Source organism: Hylobates moloch, unplaced genomic scaffold (assembly GCF_009828535.3).
Source record: "Hylobates moloch isolate HMO894 unplaced genomic scaffold, HMol_V3 SCAFFOLD_21, whole genome shotgun sequence".
NCBI classification, from domain to species: domain Eukaryota; kingdom Metazoa; phylum Chordata; class Mammalia; order Primates; family Hylobatidae; genus Hylobates; species Hylobates moloch.
In genome coordinates this window covers 29,733,054-29,753,687 of record NW_026652296.1, presented here as the reverse complement: position 1 = coordinate 29,753,687, position 20,634 = coordinate 29,733,054, and the positions used below count along the sequence as shown (strand labels likewise).

Here is a 20,634-nt window from a genome sequence, read left to right as displayed (position 1 = left end):
TCTGACCTAATTAGGGAAGGCTTTTTTTTTCCTTTCTTTTTCCTCAACCTCCGGTAGTGGGATACCCCAGGCCACCACCGGTAATTTTTGTTTTTTATAGGGAGGGTTTCCCGTTTGCCAGGACGTGATCCGCCCGCCTCGGCCTCCCAAAGTGCTGGGATTACAGGCTTGAGCCACCGCGCCCGGCTTCCTCTCTTTTTTTTTGAGACAGAGTCCCGCTCCGTCGCCCAGGCTGAAGTGCAATGGCTTGATCTTGGCTCACTGCAACCTCCGCCTCCCAGGTTCAAGTGATTCTCCTGCCTCAGCCTCCCAAGTAGCTGGGATTACAGGCGACTGCCACCACGCCAGGCTAATTTTTGTATTTTTAGTAGAGACGGGGTTTCACCATTTGGCCAGGCTGGTATCGAACTGCTGACCTCAGGTGATCCACCCACCTCGGCCTCCCAAAGTGCTGAGATTACAGGCGTGAACACACCATGCCCGGCCAGGAGAGGCTTTTAAAAGAGAGCTTAAGCCTTCCCTGAGCCAAGTGACTCCAAGCAGCAGAAAAATTCTCCTCTGGCCTTAACAAAATAAGTTGCAATATTTTGAGAAGGATGGGGAGGCCCTGTGGGGGCCATGTGGCAAGAAACTGAGCAGCTTGTAGTAATCAAGAGTGGTACTAACTGACAGCCAGCAATAGAACAGGGATCTCTGTCCTAGAAACACAAGGAACTGAATTCTGCCCACTACCGTGAGAGCTTGGAAAAGGCTGCTGAGCTCCAGGAAGGAATGCGGGCCACCTGCACCCCAGTTGCTGCCTTGTGAGATCCTGAGCAGAGACCCAGCTAAGGCATGCTGGACTCCTGACCCATGGAGACTGAAATAACAAATGCATGTTGTTTTACACTGCTAAGCTTGTGGCAATTTGTTACGCAGCAATAGATGAGAAACAATACAACAGCGTATGTTGTTTTGAAAGCCTTGGAAGCAGGGTGGCTAACACCACCCAGGCAAGGGGCATGACCCAGCAATGAGTCAATGCATGAATGGAGTGAGACTGGAGTGGGAGTCAGTTCCTTGGCCTGGGACACACCCCGACTCCCACCTTCCAACTGCACAGAACCTTGGTTCTACTCCTCTTAGCCACTAGGTGGCCCCAGAGACCCCATAAGGAGTTGTCTCCCCCACCTTTCAGGTCAGCATCTGAAATGGAAGGAACCAAAATGAGATGGGCCCTCTCCTAGTCCTATTACCGACTCCCAATACGGCCCACAAAGGGGAAGAGGCTTGCCCAAGGTCCCACAGCTCTAGCATTATCTCCGGTCAGGCATTTTACCGTGCACCCCATTCCAGGCTATTCTGTAAAACAAACTCAGATGACGACATCCCTCCCACCTGCTTTTACCAGGGGACGGACTGGCAGTGAGAATGGCATCAGCAGGGGGCCCTGGAGGGCCTGCAGGCTGAGGCTGGAGTCTCTAACTGACGTGACTGGTGTGCAGACTAGGAAAGTGTGCAGCCCTAGGTTGGTGCTGATGGCATTAGTGAACAGACTCTTGACATTGGGATATATCCAACAGGCCTAGCTGCAGTTGCTGGGCCACTGACCCAATTCCCTTTGTCCAGTCTCTTGAACCCTCTGTTGTAGACTGGATTTCTCTAGAAACAGACAATGAGACTGAGTTTGGGTTGCAAGATGTTTATTAGGAATAAGCACCTGTGAAAAGAAGAGGAAGCAGGCCTGGGCATAGGAAGTCAAACTGTGCTGCAGGGCTGACGAAGCCCTGGCTGGCCTGGGCCTGCTGGGAGTACTGTCTGTCAGTGTCCGTCCCATGTTGGATTTAAATGACCAGGTGTTTATACCATGCCTCACTCAGACATCAGACACAGGCTGCCCCAGGAAGGGCGTGGTCTCAGGTGAAGTGGCTCTCTGCAGCTGCGGCCACCCTAATGGCACTTCCCATAGCTGGGGAAGTCCTCCCTTGAAGGGAGTTCTGGGGGCAGGTGTCCCTATCTTCCACACCTTCTCAACTCTACCTCCTCTTACAGGGTTGTTTTTTGTTTTTTTGTTTTTGGTCAGCTTGCTTTCAACCAGAGAGGCTGAGAAGAAGCAGTCACTGTCATTTCCACACTCAGCCCTGGCTCCTACTGGGAAAACAGGGGCTTTGTCCCAGCTTAGGAATACACTGGATCTGACAGATGAAGAATTAGGGGGAGGGGTGTCAGAGGGACAAAGGAGGGAAAAGCCTTGGATCAGTTGTAAAACACCAGTCAGAACCTCAAAGACAAGAATCACTATACTTCTGTTGCTCTTTGGTCATTCAGTTAATCTACTCTGCAGGCCAATGTGTGCCAGGCACTGGGACCAATCCCACCACTCCAGGCCCTCAGCTGGGGGCCTAACACAATCTGCAGATTCAAACGGGGAGGGAGAGGCAGCACCCTGAAGCCATGCTTCACCAGGAGGCAGAACCAAGCCCTGTCTCTGACCTTGGCTGCTCGCAGGCCCTCCTGTAAGTTGCTTTCCCGTCTGACCCTGTTTTCTCCTCTGACAATGGAGTAACACGACGGGCACCATGTTGAATGCTTCTCACCTCAAACTTCATTTCACCCTGTGAAGCAGCTACTATTATTATCCCCATGTTACACATATGGAAAGAGTTGGGACTTAGTTAATTTGCTCAATCAAGGTCACATGGGTGCTCAGTGGTGGAGCTGGGCTTTGAGTCCATTGTGGCCCAATCTTGCTTCTTAATCCTCATTAAAGGCACAGAAAGGCATGGTCAAGCCAGCCCCCTCGGACCAGACCTGCCTGCATACTTGTTTCATTTGGCCCACAGAGATTTAAAAATATGAGTCAGCTTTCATTTTGAAATTAAGATGATTCAGAAACATCCATCCAGCTTCTCTTGAAAAATCTCGCCACCTGGCCACTATGGACTGCATTCCCACAGGGTCACAACTGGCAGGAGGTAGTCCCCTTGAAGTGGGTCATGACACCAGTGTCCACCCAGAGTCACTCGTCTATGTTACCTGCCTGGTCCCTACAGGGATGAGTTTGCTATTCTTCATGAAGGCCAGGGAGTCCTGACATAGAGGCCTAGACAGGCCAGGTGGCTTGCCCTGGGACACCCAGCTCGGGCCCAAATCACACGGACTTGAATCTGGCAAACTGTTTAGGGAGGGTTGAGGAAGAGCACAGACATGCAGAACCACAGGGCAAGGTCGGGGCAAATACACTTTATTCAGTCCTGGCATCAGACTGGCGGAGTCCTGCTGTGGGTGCCAGTGCCCCAGACGGAGGGACCCCACCCCTCAGCTACGAGACTAGTTCTCCAAGACCACAGACAGTGACATCTCTTCACTCACATGACATTTTTTTCATTGTCTTTTTTTGTTGTTGTTGTTTTTCTTAAAAAAAAAAAAAAAAAATAGAAAGAGCGCAAGAAAGGCCCAGAGCCGGAGCACCAAGCTTAAAGGAGGCAGCTGGTGGCTTTGTCAGCGACGGGAACGCGTGGGGCAGAGACCTGCAGAGACCCTGGGCAGGGGTCCGGAGGACTCTGGGACCGTTTGTTCCTGAGATTTGTGTGTGTGAATGAGAGTGTGTGAGCCACCCGGGAGGGTGAACACACGCCGGTGAGATACAGGTAGTGAGGGCAAGGGGGGTGTGGGGAGGCCGGAGGGGCGGGGCTGGGCAGAGAGATGGCGGCGTGAGAGGGGTCACAGCATCAGGGACAGGGCTCCCGAGGGCACCCTGAACTGGACACAACTTCCTCCTAACAGCAGCGTTCTCCCCATTTCTCACGTGGAAAAACCGAGGTGCAAACGGCCCATCTCTACTCGGAATCCATTCTCAGTCTCACTGGCCAAGTCGATGGTCTCTCCCAAGCCAGATGTTTAAAAGCGAGAGTCTTCCTGCCATCACATCTGCTATCCACGCCTCAGTCCCAAACCCCTAGCACCAAAGTGCCTCAGTTTTTCCCGCTGAATACTGCAGCTTGAGTACTGAGGGTGGACCTGGGTGACAGGAAGGGCCGGTGGGCTTAGGGAGGAGCCCAGGTTGCGGGTGCCCTGAGGTGAGGGGGCACTTCCCAGGAGGGGATGGGGAAGGAGAAGCAGGGATCCTGTCCCCAAACAGACTGGTAAGGTGTCTTGGTTTTTAGTTTTTTTGGGTGGTCCCTTCCTCTACTGCTGGATTTCCAAAGAAAGACCCTACCTCCCAATTCCCAGTTGGGGGAAAAAAGGGACGTACAGATAGGCTGTAGAGGCAGCCACGCGACCGGAGAGGTGGTGCGCGTGGGTGTAGGAGACCCCATACCGGAAAAGGGGCTATGCCACTTGGGAGAGTTTCAGGCCCAAACCAACCCTTCCGAGTGCTCCTCCCATTAAGGCAGCGACGCCCCGTTGGGTGGAGAGGAAACCTAGGGCTCCCGGATCAAAGGATTTCCCAGGATCGCTCTATATTCGCCCCCGCTTTTGCTCGGAGAGGGCGAAGAGTGCGGCTCCACTGGGACCAGCCCCCTCCTCCCCAGAAGCATTAAGCATGCGCATGAAGGGGGTGGACCCCAGCGGAGGGGCGGGCCCTAGCGCTCCGGGGATAAAAGGAGTGCGCCCCTCCCCCCAGGGAAGGGAGGGGCACAGGAGGAGCTTGCGTTGCCACCCAGCCGCAACGCCCCCCTAACCCAGAGAAGGCAGGCTGGGCGAGGGAGGAGGGATTCCGGAGCAAAAGAGGGGGCGGGTCCTCCGGCCACGAGGAGGGGCGTGTGCAAAAGGGGGGAAGGGTGCAGGTCTGTAGGAGAGGACGGGAGGTGTATCGGAGGGGGCTGGCTGCTGGTGGCTGTGCAGGAGGGGGCAACGTGGGGAGGGGCTTGGGTGTCAGGGAAGGGGTGGGGGTTGGGCTGCCTTGGGGTGTGTCTGCGGGGGAGGGGCATGTCTGGATCTGAGGGGGGATGGGCACGTCCAGGAGGGGGGAGGCTGCGCGGGAGATGGGGTGCCAGCCTCGGCCTCCGAGGGGCCCCAATACCTGATTCCTGTATGTAAACAGCTGGTTTGGGGGCGTGCGCGCCCCGCTGACGGTGGGCTCAGTAGGTGAAAACCAGGTCGGCGATGCTAGACGGGCGCCAGTCCCCCGCGATCATCTCGGTAACCTCGGGGGTGCAGTAGTCCGGGAACTCGAAGTGCGACGTGCCCGAGGGAGGCTGCAGGTCCGGGTCGCGATCCAGGGCGCTGCAGTCCAGGCCGGCCGGGCCAGGGGGCAGCCTGGACAGAAAGCCCAACGACTCCTCCCCCGACGCCACTGTCTCCTCTTCGCCTTCCTCAGCCGTTGCCGCCTCCTCCTCCTCTTCCTCCGGCTCCTCGTCCTCCGACGGTGTCGGGGAGGCGGCGGCGGCGGCCGCCCCCTCGCCCGACGGCCCTTGGGCGCGCTCCGCTTGTCCCCGGGCGGCCCGTCCCGCCGGGACCATCCTCCACAGCTCCCGCCCCGGGGTCTCGACCAGGCGCACTTCCAGCAGCTCCTCGTCGTCTTCTTCATCGTCGTCCTCGGGCGCCGCCGCCCCGCCCCCCAAAGGCCCTCCCGCTGCTCGGCGGCCCCCGCGGCCAGGCAGCTGCGGCCCGGGCTTGAGCCGGCTGCCGCCACCGCCACCACCGGGGGGGCGGGGCCGCGCCTTGGCGGGCGCCCCCTTGCTCTTTTTGCGCGGCCGGTACTTGTAGTCCGGGTAATCCGCCATGTGCTTGAGGCGCAGCCGCTCCGCCTCCCGCACGAACGGGATCTTCTCCGAGTCCTGCAGCAGCTGCCAGCGGCGGCCCAGGCGCTTGGAGATCTCGGCGTTGTGCATGTCGGGCCACTGGTCCATGATCTTCCGCCGTTCGTGCTGCGACCACACCATGAATGCGTTCATCGGCCTCTTGATGTGGCCGCTCGGGGTCTTGCACCAGCCGGGTTCGCGCGCCCCCTCCTCGGCCGGCCCGGGTCCCGGGGGCGGCGGCCCGCCGTCCCGCTTGGCCCTCGCGCCCCGCTGCTGCACCATCGCGCCTGGGCCCGGGGCCGCTAGACGCCGCCGGGGGCCGTCCGCATCCTCCGCGGCAGGGGGTGGGGGAGGAGGCAGCGGCGACGGAGGGGCGGCCCCGCCCCGCGACTCGGCCCGGCCCCCGCGAGCTGGGGGAGCGAGGAGCTGGGCGCTCGGGCCCAACGGACGGCGGGGGGAGAAGGTCAGCGCGATCTCAGGCGGGCTCGGCGCGCCCCCGCCGCCTCCGGCAAGTTGCGTCCTGGCACACAACACACATTGTTTTGCGGGGGCCGAAGAATCGCACCCTCCGGGCCCCCGCGGGCTCTTCCTGCAGCCTCCGGCTCCGCCGCGGCCCGCGCGCGCCGCTCTCCGCCCGGCCGCCGACGCCTTTCAGTGTCTTTCTCCCCGCGCGGCCCCGCCGGCGCGCGCGCCACCCCTCCCCCTCGCCGTCTGCGGGCTGCTGCGGCGCGCGCGGGGCCGCCCCGTGTAAACACCGAGGTGCCCGCTTGGGCTGCGGCCGGGCCACGCCTCGCGCTCGGGCGTCGCGTCACCCGTTGCTGGGCAGAGAAGCCGGTATTTGCATCTCCCAATCGCTGGCCGCCGGAGTGGGGCGGGGCTCGGGCTGCGGGGCTGGGCGGTCTTGCGGCTGGGATTGGGGGAGACCGGCGAGATCGGTTTCTTTTCTTAGGTTAGGGGTTGGAGGAAGGGTAGGGGACGCGAGCCTGCTTCCATCTGACGCTGGACGCTTGTCCCTGCTCCGCGTTGCCTTTTAAATTTTAGCTCATTCCGAGACACCTGCCGTCAGGTAGGATTTCCGCCCTTTCCTCTTTCAGGGACGTCTTTTCGGACCATCCCAGAAGAGAATTTGGGGGGACCAAGACTCAGGAAAGCTCCTTCTTAAGGGCACAGACTCAGCTTGTCGTAGATGTTGCCCCCGCCTACTACACACAGGGTCCAACCACATATGGGACCAGCAAATGCTTTTGGACCCAGTGAACAAATACCTTTCTCATATATATGTATATTTAATCTCGTTCGAAGCTCCACAAGAATCCGAGGGAGAAGGGAATATGATAATATGATGCCCACTTTCCAAATAGGAAGCACCGAGGACACGCAGACTAGGATTCGATTCCTAGGCTCGCGGTCCCAGCTGTCTCTCCCCTGCTCAGCACAAGGGCCGCGGGGCACCTCGCCTGCCAGCCAAAGGTCCTGAGCTGGGCGGACTTCCCGCTTTTCACAAACCACAGGCGACATTCGGGGATGCGTGGGTGCGCCATTCCCAGGTCCTACCCCACCCCGTAGCCTGCGCGGTGCCCGACTTGGGCGCGTCGCCCCACCCAAGCCTGGAGAAGCGTGCAGGGGCACGGGGCGGAGCCAGTCCTGGGGGCGTGGCCGGGTGGCCGGCACGAGGCGCGTGGCGGGGAGGGGCCGCGCGCTCCCGGCTCACCACGTGTGAGCCAGTTCGGGCACCACCGGGCGTGTGCCGCCCCTGGGGGAGGTCACCTTCACGGCGTCGTGAGCATGGGCGATGGGAGGGGGCGCTGAGGCCTCGCCCTTGGGAAGCAGGAGCTGGGAGGTGCCCGGATTAGGGTCTTTAAGGTGGCATTCCGCTGGGGCGTAGCGGGCATGGTTTCAGGCTAGGAGAATGCGCCTCTGGCGGTACAGCTCACCCACTTCTGGATGAGCGAAGGCCAAGAGCCGAGCTTGAGGGTGTGGGGTGGGGAGGAAGGACTGAGGTGCGGCGCGGGGGGCGGGGTGATGCTCTGGATGGCGGGGCGCGGGGTGGGGGTGGTGGGGAGAAAGTAATTGGAGCATCCCTGGAGGGAGGGGGCGACTCTTAAAGGCACAGGGCGCTTGGAAAGAGGAGGCCCTGCTCCCGCCCAAACGGTCCCTCCGCCTTTCAGAAGCTGAGATCTGGAAAACCCTACGTGTAAAACCTTTACGTCTGCAGCCTGAGCAGTCTACCCGATGGAGTCACACTTCCTGAGTTTACATTCCCAGTCCCTCCTTTTCCTTATCCTGAAAAAAGCGATAATTCAGTTTCTCCCTCACATGGTTGTTCTACAGATTAAATGAGATAATGCATGTAAACACATCCTGATACCTAGTGAATGTTCAATAAAACTTATGATAGACGGGACGCGGTGGCTCACACCTGTAATCCCAGCACTTTGGGAAGCCAAGGCGGACGGATCATTTGCGGTCCGCCTGGCCAATATGGTGAAACTTTGTCTCTACTAAAAGTACAAAATAATGAGCCAGGCTTGGTGATGCGTACCTGTAATTCCAGCTACTCAGGAGACTGAGGTATGAGAATCGCCTGAACCCAGGAGGGGGATGTTGCAGTGAGCCGCTGCACTCCAGCCTGCGTGACAGTGAGACCCTGTCTAAAAGAAACCCAAAAGTTTTGAGAAACTAGATTTCCCAATAGTTAGGCAGGTCACCAGCAACCCAGAGACATCACCATAATGAGAAAAAAAATGGGCAGGGTGGGGACAGCTCTAATATTTCAGAAAAGGTATCAAAGTAATGATCGTAGGACAAATAAAAGCTGTCTTGGAATTATCAACACCTTAACACTTTTCCCATAAATAAAATATTTATTTTATTTTCGATGGTGTATGATAGGCACCACCATCTTTTCAATGCTTATGGCCTCTCAAAGATCTGTCTCTGACCCTGTAGCTGCTGCTGCTATTATTATTCCAATGTATTTGAATAGTTCCTAACCTTACTCACTGCCAAACTGATTTGGACAAGGATTTCACTCTTTATTCTCAGCAGTGAAAATGCTACATTCATTATTCACCCCTGCCTCCTTTCCTTCTTCCATCCATGCATGCATCCATTAATAAACATTTGACCCTGCGCAGTGGTTCACGCCTGTAATCTCAGCACTTTGGGAAGCTGAGGCAGGCAGATCACTTAAGGCCGGAGTTCAAGACCAGCCTGGGCAACATGGTGAAACCCCGTCTCTACAAAAAAAATACAAAAATTAGCTGGGCAGGGTGGTGCCTGCCTGTAGTCCTAGCTACTTGGGAGGCTGAGGCAGGAGGATTGCTTGAGCTAGAAAGGTGGAAGTTGTAATGATTGTATCTCTGCACTCCAGCCTGGGAGACAGAGACTTTATCTAAAAAAAAAAAGAATGAATAAATAAATTCATAAACATTATTAATACTTACCATTCCTTAGGCCCTCTGACGGACTGTGGGGAACTAGAGATGGTTAAAGTCTGGCTGAATCTAGGCCCTGGAAGAACCTTGGACTGCCTTCCCCAGTGTAGACACCAGGACTTATTAATGACAGAGAAGATGGTGTGGGAAGTTGAGCCGAGAAGATAATGTCTTCACTTTTGTTTTTTTCATTTTCTTCCTCAACAGACATTTATGCAGTGTGTGATTCTTTCTAAAACAACTCCCTGGAAGAGAGGACATTTAATTCAACAATTTATTGGCCACCTACTGTGCGCCAGGCAGTGAACTTGGAACTGGGGCTACTGGGTTACAGCAGTGACCAAGACAGAGGTCCCTGTTCTTAAGGAGCAAATGACGGCAACAGAAAAGAGCAGGTAAACAAATAAGATAATTTCAGATAGTTGTGACTGCTATAAAGAAAATAAAACTGGGTTGGGTGTGGTGGTTCACGCCTGTAATCCCTGCACTTTGGGACACCAAGGCGGGAGAATCGCTTGAGCCCAGGAGTTTGAGACCAGCCTGGGTAGCATAGAGAAATCCCACCTCCCCAAAAATTCAAAAATTAGCCGGGCATGGTGGCAAGCATCTGTCTCAGCTTCTGGGGAGGCTGAGGTGGGAAAATGCTTAAGCCAGAGATTTTGAGGCTGTAGTGAACTATGATGGTGCCACTGCACCTCAGACTGGGTGATGGAAAGAAGGGAGGGAGAGGCTGGGCAAGGTGGCTCACGTCTGAAATCCCAGCGCTTTGAGAGGCTGAGGTGGGCAGATGCTTGAGCCTAGAAGTTCAAGACCAGCCTGGGCAACATGGCAAAAGCCTGTCTCTACGAAAAATACAAAACTTAGCCAGGTATGATGACCCATGCCTTTAGTTCTAGCTACTTGGGAGGCTGAGGCAGGAAGATCGTTTGAGCCTGGGAAGTTGAGGCTGCAGTGAGCTGTGATCGTACCACTGCACCCCAACCTGTGGGACAGAGTGAGACCCTGTCTCAAGCAATGAAAAGAAAACAAGATAATGAGAGAGTGAGTGACTGGGACAGGAGATGATAGAGATGGGGGAGAGTTTAGATCTCATGATGATGAAGAACCATCCATGTAAAACATTCCAGGCAGAGGAAACAGCAAGTGCAAGGGACTGGAGATGGGAAAGAGACTGGGACGAGGTATTGAGAGGGCATGGACAGGCGCCAAGACCAGAGACGGGGGAGTGTACATGAGGAATACGATGCGTTTATGTTGAGCTGGAGCTGAAGGGCAATACAGTAGTTGGTCCTCAGAAGCCAAGTTATGGAGTTCCCTGGGTTGTGGGGAGCCAGGGACAGTTTTTTTGTTGCAGGATGACATGATCAGAGGTGCACTTCAGGAAGATTAAGGAGTTTCATGTGTTGTAGTTGGATTGGAGGAGGGAAATTTGGGGGGGTAGAGATCAGCCGGAAATTTTCTTGTGTTTCAAAAACATGTTCACAAATTCTTTTTTTTTTCTTCTTTTTGAGATGGAGTCTCGCTCTGTCACCCAGGCTGGAGTGCAGTGGCGCGATCTCGGCTCACTGCAAGCTCCGCCTCCTGGGTTCACGCCATTCTCCTGCCTCAGCCTCCCAAGTAGCTGGGACTACAGGCGCCTGCCACCACGCCCTGCTAATTTTTGTTGTACTTTTTTAGTAGAGACAGAGTTTCACTGTGTTAGGCAGGATGGTCTTGATCTCCTGACCTCATGATCCGCCCCCCTCAGCCTCCCAAAGTGCTGGGATTACAGGCGTGAGCCACCGTGCCCGACCCTTCACAAATTCTTTAATGTTCCTTCCTTCAAAAGGAAGAGCCTAATTCCTCCTCCCCTCCCCAGTTAAGTGTGAACTTGCCTCTAACTAATAGAATATGGCAGAAGTGATGGTTTGTGATATCTAACATTGGACATAAAAGGCTCTATGTTTTCCTCCTGGCTGTCTTATTTTATATCATTTATTCTGGGAGAAGTCAGCTGTCATGCCAGGGCACTCAAGCAGCCCTATGGAAAGCTCTATGTGGTGAGAAACTGAAGCCTCCTGCCAACACCAACAAGGAACTGAGACCTACTTCCAACAGCCATCTGAGTGATCCATCCTGGAATGAGATCCTCCAGCCCCAGTCAAGTCTTCAGATGACTGCAGCCCTGGCCAGCATCTCAACTGCAACCTCGTGAATGACCCTGAGCCAGAACCATGCAACTAAACTCTGCCTGGATTCATGACCCACAGAAACTGTGAGATGGTAGCTGTTTGCTTTGTTAAGCCTCTAAGTCTGGAAATAATGTATTAAGCAGTAGTAGACAATGAACACAAGATTATTATTCAGCTGTTGAATTGGAAGAGGAGGGGAAGAAAAAGTTTTCAGATCACAAAATATTCATTGTGTAAAACTTCAAAAATTCTGAAATTTAAGGAAAAAATACCATTTGTTGGGAATTTGTTGGTATTCATTGTCCCAGTGCCAAGAGACACCCACTCTTTTTTTTCTTTTTCTTTTCTTTTTTTTTTTTTTTGAGACAGAGTCCTGCTGTGTTGCCCAGGCTAAAGAGCAGTGGCACGATCTCAGCTCACCACAACCTCTGCCTCCCGGGTTCAAGTGATTCTCCTCCCTCAGCCTCCCAAGTAGCTGGGACTACAGGCATGCATCATCATGCCCGGCTAATTTTTGTATTTTTAGTAGAGACGGGGTTTCACTATGTTGGCCAGGCTGATCTCAAACTCTTGACCCTGTGATCTGCCTGCCTCAGCCTCCCAAAATGCCAGGATTGCAGGCATGAGCCACTGTACCCGGCCGAGACACTCACTCTTAACATCTTGGTATATTTTTTCTCTCTGTGCATTTTTTATCCAGCTGACTTTATTTTGTCTCCTGAAATCTTCATTTTTAAATTATAGCTTCAGCATTTAAGAAAATGTGTCTACAAAGTCTTCGCAAGCATAGATTTTTCCCACAGCTAGTATACTTAAAATTTGTTTGTCAAGCAATTTTGAAGGGCTTTCACTGTGAAAAACTTAATATTAAGGCTTATTGATATTCTCTTTAAGTAGAAGTATGTTTTTTATTATTGCAAAAGTAATATATATATATTTTGTGTGTGTTTGTGTGTTTGTCTGTGTGTGTGTGTTTGTGTGTGTGTGTGTGGAGTCTTGCTCTGTCACCAGGCTGGAGTGCAGTGGCGTGATCTCAGCTCACTGCAACTTCCTCCTCCCAGGTTCAAGCGATTCTCCTGCCTCAGCCTCCTGAGTAGCTGAAACTACAGGTGCGCGCCACCACGCCTGGCTAATTTTTGTATTTTTAGTAGAGACAGAGTTTCTCCATGGTGGTCAGGCTGGGCTCGAATTCCTGACCTCAAGTGATCCACCTGCCTCGGCATCCCAAAGTTTTGGGATTACAGGCATGAGCCACTGCGCCCGGCCTTATACTGAATTATATAAGGTGAAAAGTGAACGTCTCCTGTAATCTAGAAAAATGGCATTATAATGAGTAAATTTTAAATTTTAATGTAATTTTCCAGTATTTTTTTTCTGAGACGGGACGGAGTCACTCTGTCGCCCAGGCTGGAGTGCAGTGGCGCGATCCTGGCTCACTGCAACCTCTGCCTCCCACGTTCAAGTGATTCTCCTGCCTCAGTAGCTGGGACTACAGCTGCCCACCACCGCGCCCGGCTAATTTTTGTATTTTTAATAGAGACAGGGTTTCGCCATATTGACCAGGCTGGTCCAGAACTCCAGACTTTGTGATCTGCCCGCCTTGGCCTCCTAAAGTGCTGGGATTACAAGTGTGAGCCACCATGCCCGGCCTTTTTTTTTTTTTTTCGACAGGGTCTCTCCCTGTCACCCAGGGGTGCAGTGGCGCGATCACAGCTTACTGCAGCCTCAACCTCTTGGGCTCAAGTGATCTTCCCACCTCAGTGTCCCAGGTAGCTGGGACTACAGAGGCGTGCTACCACACTGGGCTAATTTTTTGTATTTTTTATAGAGACTGAGTTTTGCTATGTTGCCCGAGCTGGTCTCAAATTCCTGGGCTTAAGCGATCTGCCCACCTTGGCCTCCCAAAGTGCTGGGATTACAGGCATGAGCCACTTCACCTGGCCATCCAGAAATTTAAATGCTTATAAACACATGCACACATAGTTTTTTTACACAAGTGGAATGTTACTATATGTAATTTCTAGTAACCTGCTTTTTTCTTTTTTTCACATCTCTTTTCTCTTTCCATGTAGTGCGTAAGTTCTTGTCCAGGTCTGCCGAGCATATTGTAACTCATTTAATCAGTTCTTTTTTTTTGAGACGGAGTTTCGCTCTTTTTGCCCGGGCTGGAGTGTAATGGCGTAATCTCGGATCACTGCAACCTCTGCCTCCTGGGTTCAAATGACTCTGCTGCCTCAGCCTCCCAAGTAGCTGGAATTACAGGCGTGCATCACCACGCCTGGCTAATTTTGTATTCTTATTAGAAACAGGGTTTTACCATGTTGGTCAGGCTGGTCTCGAACTCCTGACCTCAGGTGATGTGCCCACCTCGGCCCCCCAAAGTGAATCAGTTCCTTCTTGAAAGACATTTTGATTGTTTTACCCCTTTTGCTATTATAAACAATATGGCAGTGAACACCTTTGTATGTATGTTTCTGGCCACTTTGTTTGTTTGTTTGTTTATTTATTTATTTATTTATTTACAGATGGAGTCTCACTCTGTCCCCAGGCTGGAGTGCAGTGGCGCGATCTTGACTCACTGCAATCTCCACCTCCTGGGTTCAAGTGGTTCTCTTTCCTCAGCCTCCTGAGTAGCTGGGATTACAAGTGCGCACCACAACACCCAGCTAATTTTTGTTTTTTGGTTTTTTTTGTTCTTTTTTTTTGAGAAGGAGTCTCGCTTTGTCACCCAGGCTGGAGTGCAGTGGCTTGATGTTGGCTCACTGCAAGCTCTGCCTCCTGGGTTCACACCATTCTCCTGTCTCAGCCTCCCGAGTAGCTGGGACTACAGGCACCCGCCACCACGCTTGGCTAATTTTTTTTTTTTTTTTTTTGTATTTTTAGTACAGACGGGGTTTCACCGTGTTAGCCAGGATGGTCTCGATCTCCTGACCTTGTGATCTGCCTGCCTCGGCCTCCCAAAGTGCTGGGATTACAGGCGTAAGCCACCGTGCCCGGCCTGTATTTTTAATACAGATGGGGTTTCACCATGTTGGACAGGATGGTCTCGATCTCCTGACCACATGATCTGCCTGCCTCAGCCTCCTGAAGTGCTGGGATGACAGGCGTGAGCCACCGCACCTGGCCTGTTATTTCTTTAGGAAAAATTCATAAACAGAGACTCCACAATATAACAGAACAGACATTTAAACTGGCTGTCCCCCAAACACAACAGGTTTGGGCCTACCTTGGCCCTCATTCATGCTGTCTCCTCTGTCTGGAACTCTTTTCACCCCCATCCCCACATGGGCTGGAGCATCTCCTCATCCTAGCTTCAGCTCAAACGGGCTCCCCAGAGAGGACTGTCCTGCCCACTCTCTGCCATTGCCTGTTCATCTCCCTCTATCTCAGGTATACAGAATCGCTTCATCTGCCACACATTCTCATTGTTGCCTGTGATTCCCTCACTTTATGCTTGTATGGGTTTTTTTTTAGAGACCTGGTCTTGCTCTGTTGCCTGGGCTGGAGTGCAGTGGTACGATCATAGCTCACTGCATCCTGGAACTTCTGGGCCCAAGTGATCCTCCTGCCTCAGCCTCCCAAGTAGTTAGGACTACAGATGCATGCCACCATGGCTGGCTAATTTCGAAAAATTTTTTTTGTAGAGACGGGGTCTTACTATATTTCCTAGGCTGGTCTTGAACTCCTGGGCTCAAGCAATCTGCCCACCACAGCCTCCCAAAGTGCTGGGATACAGGTGTGAGCCACCATACCTGGCCCTATGTGTATTTATTTTTACATAACATAATAAAAATCTGTGGAGTCAGCAATCTGACACAAGAGCTGGAATTGATAATAACCTGTTTTCCCCAATGAATTCCTTTACCATCCCATCTCCTGCCTTCCTTCACCTGAGGTAATGTCTATCCTGATTCTTCCAGAACATCAAAAAAAAAAAAAAAAAAAAGCTTTGTTGAGATATAATTCACATACCACACTATTCAGTCATTTATAGTGTACAATTCAGTGGCTTTCAGTGCATTCACAGAGTTGTGTAACTGTTGCCACAATGGATTTTAGAATATTTTAATCATCCCCAAAAGAAACCATTAGCATCAGTACTCATTAGCAGTCACTCTCCCATCTGCTCTGCCTTCCCTCTAATCCCCAGCCCTAGGCCACCATTAATCTGCTTCTGTATCGATGGATTTGTCTGTTCTGGACAGTTCATGTAAATTGAATCATACAACATGTGGCCTTTTGTGACTGGCTTCTTTCACTTAGCATCATGATTTCTAGGTTCATCTATGTTGTAGCATGTATCAGAACTTCCTTTTTATTGCCAAATAATACTCCATATAGGCCAGATGTGGTGTCTCACGCCTACAATCCCAACACTTTGGGAAATAGAAGTTGGAAGGATTGCTTGAGCCCAGGAGTTCGAGACCAGTCTGGGCAACATAGTGAGACCCCCATCTCTAAAAACAGAAAAATTAACTGGGTCTGGTGGTGTGTGCCTATAGTCCTAGCTACTTGGGAGACTGAGGCAGGAGGATCTCTTGAGCCTGGGACTTCCAGGCTGCAGTGAGCCATGATCACACCACTGCACTCCAGCCTGGGTGACAGAGTGGAACTGTGTAAAAAAAAAAAAAAAAATGGCCAGGCGTGGTGGCTCACACCTGTAATCCTAGCACTTTGGGAGTCCGAGGCAGGCAGATCATGAGGTCAGGAGATGGAGACCATCCTGGCTAACACAGTGAAAACCATCTCTACTAAAAATATACAAAATTAGCCGGGTGTGGTGGCACGGGCCTGTAGTCTCAGGAGGCTGAGGCAGGAGAATCGCTTGAACCTGGGAGGCAGAGGTTGCAATGAGCCGAGATTGTGCCACTGCACTCCAGCCTGGGCAACAGCAAGACTCGGTCTCAATAATAATAATAATAATAATAATAATAATAATAATAATACCTATTCTTAATAATACCTGAAGGCAGGATGAAGCCAACTCAGGTGTGGGCCTGGCTGTTCTAGGCCCTGTCATGTTACTCCACTCACCCTAACTGTGTCTAGCTCCAAAATACCTATTTGCCAGCTGGCATGGTCCTCAAAGACATTCATAATGAAAAGAGAACAATAGGGACAAGGTAATTTGTTTTTTGATTCATCTAAATTTCCTGATTTTAAAAAAGTCATGCCGGGGACAGTGGCTCACACCTGTAATCCCAGCACTTTTGGAGGCTGAGGCAGGTGGATCACCTGAGGTCAGGAGTTTGAGACCAGTCTGACCCAACATGGAGAAACCCCATCTCTACTAAAAATACAAAATTAACCGGAGGTGGTGGCGCATGCCTGTAATCCCAGCTACTCAGAAGGCCGAGGGAGGAGAATTACTTAAACCTGGGAGGCGGAGGTTGCAGTGAGTCGAGATCACACCATTGCACTCCAGCCTGGGCAACAAGAGGAAAACTCCGTATCAAAAACAAAAACAAACAAACAGGCCAGTGGCTCATACCTATAATCCCAGCACTTTGGGAGGCTAGCTTGACCCTAGGAGTTTGAGACCAGCCTGGGCAAAATATTGAGACCCACATCTCTACAATAAATAAAACATTTACCAGTTGTGGTGGTGCACACTTGTGGTCCCAACCACTGGGGAGGCTGAGGTGGGAGGATCACTTGAGCCCAGGAGGTTGCGGCTGCAGTGAGCTGTGATCACCCCACTGCACTCCAGCCTGGGCAACAGAGCAAGACAGTGTCTCAAAAAAAAAAAAATCAGAGATTATGATAGTGTGTGCATTACAAAGTCGCTTTTCTTTTGTATGTGTGTGAGATGGCATCTCCCTCTGTCACCCAGGCTGGAGTGCAGTGGCACAATCATAGCTCACTGCTACCTCAAACTCTGGGGCTCGAACGATCCTCCCACCTCAGCCTCCTGAGTAACTGAGACTACAGGTCCTTTCTTTTCACTAAATAATAAGAGATCATTTTAAAAAATAATATAGCTGGGCGTGGTGGCTCACGCCTGTAATCCCAACACTTTGGGGGGCCGAGGTGGGCAGATCACGAGGTCAAGAGATCAAGACCATCCTGGCCAACATGGTGAAACCTCGTCTCTACTAAAAATACAAAAGTTAGCTGGTCTTGGTGGTGTGCACCTGTAGTCTCAGCTACTTGGGAGGCTGAGGCAGGAGAATCACTTGAACCCAGGAGGTGGAGGTTGCAGCGAGCCGAGATTGTGCCATTGCACTCCAGCCTGGCGACCCAGCGAGACTCAGTCTCAAAAACAAAACTCAAAAACCAATATAATAGTATAAACTGCACATGCGGCTATTGAGTACTTGAAATGTGGCTAGTATAGCCGGGCACAGTGGCACACATTTTAGTCCCAGCCACTTTTGAGGCTGAGGCAGGAGGATTGCTTGAGCCCAGGGGTTCAAGGCTGTAGTGCCCTATGATTGCACCTGTGAGTAGCCACTGTACTCCAGCCTAGGCAACAGCAAGACCCGTGTATCAAAACAAACAAAAGAAGTGTGGCTATTAGACGTATTACAAATATTCCCAGAGGTCACTCTGAAGTTAATCATAGAAGTCAAACTTTGCTTATTGTTATGAGTCTCTAGGGAGTGCTTCAACTCATTTGCATCTGTTTCCTCATCTTCAAAATGGGACAGCGTAATTCTGGACCTGGGACATAGTAAGGATTCAATGGGTGACAGCCGTGACAAGAGCAACAACAAAAATATTGTGTGTCTTTTTTTTTAATAATGGCACAAAAAGGCAAAACCATAGATACAGTAAACAGATGTGAGGTTGCCAGTGTTTGGCGGGGAGAGGGTTCAATAAGTGAGCACAGGGGGTTTTTCAGGGTGAAGAAATGTGGGTATGTGACTATGCATTTGTTGATATCCATTAAACTTAATGGCACAAAAAGTGAACCTTAATGCATGCAAAGTTAAAAAAATCATTTAGGACATTTAGATAATTCCAAAATGTCATACAGAATATGACAAACAATCTTCACTGCATTACAAATGTGTGAAACGACCTCATGAAGAGGATAGAGGAAAACGTGCTGACCTAAGTAACTTTAGAAATGAGTGGGCCAGGCGTGGTGGCTCATGCCTTTAATCCCAGGACTTTGGGAGGCTGAGGCGGGAGGATCACTGGAGTTCAGGAGTTGGAGACAAGCCTAGGCAACATAGTGAGATCCCATCTCTACAAAAATTTTTAAAAATTAGCTGGGTGTACTGGCGCATGCCTGTAGTCCCAGCTACTTGGGAGGCTGAGGCAGGAGGATCACTTAAGACTGGGAAGTCAAGGCTGCTGTGAGCTGTGATGGCCCCACTGCACGCCAACACTCCAACCTGGGCAACAGAGTGAGGCTCTGTCTCAAAAAAAAAAAAAAAAAAAATGAAAAAAGTAACAAGTGGAGTCTGCTGGAACACTAAAGGCAAAAGAAAGTGTTCAGAAGAGTGTACTCTACTTGATAAAGTTTCCCACAGGGGTATGGGTTAACAGTTTTGATAATCCTACACATGTATACTGGAATTAAACAATTAAGTAAATGGATGGTGGATGTGGATGATGGGAACCAGATTTCCCACTATTGGAGTGGGAATTTAGAGATAAGCAAGCAGGAAGCAAGCCAAATAATCCATGGATTCAAGTGGTAAATATAAACAGGAACTCATGTTTAGCTTAATATATATACAGATGGTTACAAATGGAAATAGTTATAGATATGTGTGTATATATATACACATTGGTATATACAGATATATTTCTTTGTTCTGTCAGTTGAGAAGGCTTAAAAGAAATGATACCCCAAAGCCAGGTGTGGCTCATGCCTGTAATCCCAACACTTTGGGAGGCCAAGACAGGAGGATGGCTTGAGGCCAGGAGTTATATCAGTCTGGGCAACATGGCAAGACCTTGTCTCTACAAAAAAAAAAAAAAAAAATTGAAAATTAAAATTAGCCGACTGTGGTGGCACACACCTGTGGTCCTAGCTACTCAGGAGGCTAAAGAGGGAGGATCACTTGAGCCCAGGAGGTCTAGGCTGCAGTTTTTATTGTTTTTAAATTCTCTGCAGATAATTTACCCCCTCATTGCCTACACAGCCCACTGCAGAGCGCTGGGCAACTTTGTAATTAACCCACCAATTGTGTAAACTGGAAGCTTCGTGAGGTCATGGCTTCATTACCATGGCTACGTGGCTGTAGCCATGAGTGTGCACTCCAGTGTGGGTGATGGAGTGAGACTGTGTCTCAAAAAGGAAGGGAGGGAGGGAGGGAGGAAGGAAGGAAGGAAATAAATGACACACTAGTAGCAATGAGCACACCTAGCGCCCAGTTCTTGGTTTCTAATAAATACCCTTCTCCGAAACAATCAAAGCTCTTGTGAAATGGCTGATTTGAGGACTGGGGCAGGAAATACAAAAGATGAGCCTGAGGCATCTTGTAGTGCCAGAAAGGAAGGAAGTGCTTGACGGCAACAAGAAAACCCCACAAAAATAGGGGTGTGTCAAAGGGACACGGGAGCCAACCGAAAGAGCTCCCAAAAGCCAAAGCTGGAACAACTTGAGCAACAAAATTAAATAGTATTGGATTATAACCTAAAGTATGAAATAATTATCTGTGAATCCATACTGATATAAATAAATTACTGAATAAGTGAGACAAATCTACAAATTTTTGTAGAAAAATCCCAAATAATCTATGTAGCTATTCCACCCTTAAGGAGATAGAGCATAACTCCTCACTTAAGTGTGGCCTGAGCATAGTGACTTCCTTCCAAAGAGTACAGTATGAGAAGGGGCAAAAGAAGACTGACTTTCCATAGAGAAAGAGAAAACTGACTCAGCATCAACAGTGAGGTCATGTTGATATGTGAGAAACTGCCACAGCCAAGAGGACCCCAGAGAGACATGACAGCTAGTGCAATGAGGCATGCAGGATGGATCCTGGAGCAGAAAAAGAACATTAGGTAAAAACGAAGGAAATCTGAATAAACTGTGAACTTTAATTAATAAATAATGTATCATTATTCGTTTATTAATTGGAACATATGTACCATGCGTCTGCAATACCATATGTGATGTTAATAGTGGAAACACCAGCCTGAGCAACATGGCAAGACTTCATCTCCATGAAAAATGCAAAAATTAGCTGGGCATGGTGGCATGCCCCTGTAGTCTCTGCTACTTGGGAGGCTGAGGTGGGAGGATCGCCTGAGTCCGGGAGGATTGCCTGAGCCCGGGAGGCAGAGGTTGCAGTGAGCTGAGATTACGCCACTGCACTCCAGCCTGGGTGAAGGGGCGGG

At 50.9% G+C, this 20,634-nt stretch overlaps 1 protein-coding gene and 1 long non-coding RNA gene across 3 annotated transcripts; one reads left to right on the top strand and one right to left on the bottom strand.

The window, feature by feature from the left end:
* Window positions 1–3,366: 3,366 nt before the first annotated feature.
* Window positions 3,367–6,432, bottom strand: SOX12 (SRY-box transcription factor 12). Its single transcript, XM_032141854.2, has one exon. It carries the CDS (start codon window positions 6,006–6,008, stop codon window positions 5,064–5,066), a length of 945 nt encoding a protein of 314 aa, XP_031997745.1. The 5' UTR covers window positions 6,009–6,432; the 3' UTR covers window positions 3,367–5,063.
* A 249-nt stretch (window positions 6,433–6,681) lies between these two features.
* Window positions 6,682–20,358, top strand: LOC116460762 (uncharacterized). Of its 2 annotated transcripts, none has more exons than XR_004245892.2 (3): window positions 6,682–6,792; window positions 9,371–9,558; window positions 11,153–20,358. It is a non-coding gene; the product is annotated as an uncharacterized LOC116460762 (long non-coding RNA). The 2 variants fall into 2 exon arrangements; XR_009211509.1 differs by having other exon boundaries at window positions 6,691–6,792; window positions 10,675–20,358.
* Window positions 20,359–20,634: the final 276 nt, after the last annotated feature.

Excerpts from the sequence above, each read along its gene's own strand:
- SOX12 (XM_032141854.2), bottom strand. The coding sequence starts at position 6,008 with ATGGTGCAGCAGCGGGGCGCGAGGGCCAAGCGGGACGGCGGGCCGCCG.